Raw genomic sequence first — 2,212 nt, forward strand, 5'->3', positions numbered from 1 at the left:
ATTGCGAATGCAATGCGAACTTGGGAAATTTATCGTTTTACAAAAGTGCATGTACCTTTGTAAAACCAAAAACCGCACAATTACGATAACATTTCGTATGAGAAATGTAACTTCTGCATTTAGTATAAATAGCCATGTAAAATGCATTTGCTGGTTACAAAAGTGCAATTACGGGAACCCATCGTTCACGACGACATCACAAAAAGTAAAAGAACGAACGGAAAAATGTCTCGGGCTGACAAGAAAAATCTTTTACTTTTATTCGATAAACCCACTGAACCGGTGTTTATGGAAAAGGGAAAAACGCCCACGGTTTTCGATGTTCCGGATAAATTTCTAACCGATCGTTATCGACCAATTGGTAACGAAGTACAAAGTCGTTTTGGCGAAAGAGCAGAACAACGGGTGCCCGTACGTGATATTACATTGCCGGATTTACGTATACCCATGTCCTTGGCGCGCGATGAACAATTTTCTTTGTTTATACCACGTCATCGCCGTATTGCTGGGAGATTAATTGACATTTTTGTCGGCCTGCGGAGTATTGAGGACTTACAAAGTGTTGCGGTGTATGCTCGTGATAGGGTTAATCCATTTTTGTTTAATTATGCCTTGTCAGTGGCATTGTTGCATCGTCCCGATACTAAGGGTTTGGATTTACCCTCCTTTGCACAATCATTCCCCGAGAAATATGTCGATTCGAAGGTGTTTCGCCAGGCGCGTGAGGAGGCAAGTGTAGTGCCTGAAGGATCACGTATGCCTATTATTGTTCCTCGCGATTATACTGCCTCGGATTTGGATCCTGAACATCGTCTATGGTATTTCCGTGAAGATATGGGTATCAATCTACATCACTGGCATTGGCATTTGGTATATCCCTTCGAGGCTGGTGATCGTAGTATTGTTGATAAAGATCGTCGCGGTGAGCTATTCTATTATATGCACGAACAAATTATGGCCCGTTATAATATGGAACGGTTTAGTAACAACTTGCCTCGGGTGGCAAGATTTAATAATTTTCGTGAACCAATTTCGGAAGGTTATTTTCCGAAAATGGATTCGTTGGTGGCAAGTCGTTCATGGCCACCACGTTTTAATAACATAAAACTCAGTGATTTAAATCGTGAAAGTGATCAAATAAATGTTGATATCAACGATTTGGAAAGATGGCGTAATCAAATTATGGAGGCAATTCATAAGGGCTTTGCTGTGGATGTGAGTATTGCGACAGTTTTTGAAGATTTTTTATTTGGCCCTCGAAATTTTAAAGAATTAATGAAGGACCACCATAAAATATTTAGATATGTTGAGACAATTTATTTGGAATTATCCTCGCTCAGATGAAAAAAAACCTTCTGACCAAAAATATTCGATATAGATCCTTTTTTGAAATATACTCCACAAGCTATAATTTTCTACGAAGTTTACACATCCTATAAGCGAAGGGGTGGCATGTCCAAGATTAAAAATACCCTTAATTTTTTAATTAGTCAGTGTTTTGCCCTACTGTCCCCCACTGCCCTACTTTATGATTTTAAAATATGGGGCTGTAATTTAGCGTTCTGGGGTCTTTCAATTTTTCAAGGTCCCTGCCTTATTTTCCAACACGATTGTGAGTTTATTCTAAGTACGAAGAACTATTTAAGACCTTCTAATTTGGAAAATTTATTAAAATCCTTACTAAATACCCTCATCTTCCAGGAAAGTGGCAATCAACAACGTCTTAACGAACAGGATGGCATTAACATCCTTGGAAACATGATTGAATCATCGACCATATCACCAAATCGTAATCTCTATGGTGATCTACACAATATGGGTCATGTTCTTATCTCATATGCTCACGATCCGGATCATCGTCATCTCGAGTCATTTGGTGTTATGGGTGACTCTGCTACAGCAATGCGTGATCCTGCATTTTATAGATGGTGTTTATGTACATCTTGTAATTAATATGTATCACCATTGTTCTAGTGCCATCACTGTACATAAACAGGCGTGCCATCTCTGACGAAAGCTGTCAACCCTTTGTTTTGATCATTTTTTTTTTTTTTTTTCTTCTTTGGCTCCCTTTATTTTTGTTCTGCCTCAACACAGTTGAATTTAAAGTTGAGTGAGTGCAGACGTAAAAGAAAAAAAATATTGTAAGAACAACCAAAACCAAAACGAAATTGTCAAAGAAACCAAATCGATTTATTGAAATAAATTAAAA

General features: G+C 38.0%; 1 protein-coding gene across 1 annotated transcript; it reads left to right on the forward strand.

Annotated features, from left to right (window-relative positions):
- Window positions 1–225: 225 nt before the first annotated feature.
- Window positions 226–1,928, forward strand: LOC133327368 (phenoloxidase 2-like; the record flags this gene model as incomplete). Its single annotated transcript, XM_061535928.1, has 2 exons — window positions 226–1,215; window positions 1,702–1,928. Coding segments are annotated over exons 1-2 (1,217 nt in total), but the record flags the coding sequence as incomplete, so codon positions are not given.
- Between the last annotated feature and the right edge of the window lie 284 nt (window positions 1,929–2,212).

The sequence above is a fragment of the Musca vetustissima genome, unplaced genomic scaffold, assembly GCF_032173495.1.
Source record: "Musca vetustissima isolate MV318-11 ecotype Yass unplaced genomic scaffold, APGP_CSIRO_Mvet_v1 utg87272, whole genome shotgun sequence".
Classification (NCBI taxonomy): Eukaryota; Metazoa; Arthropoda; class Insecta; order Diptera; family Muscidae; genus Musca; species Musca vetustissima.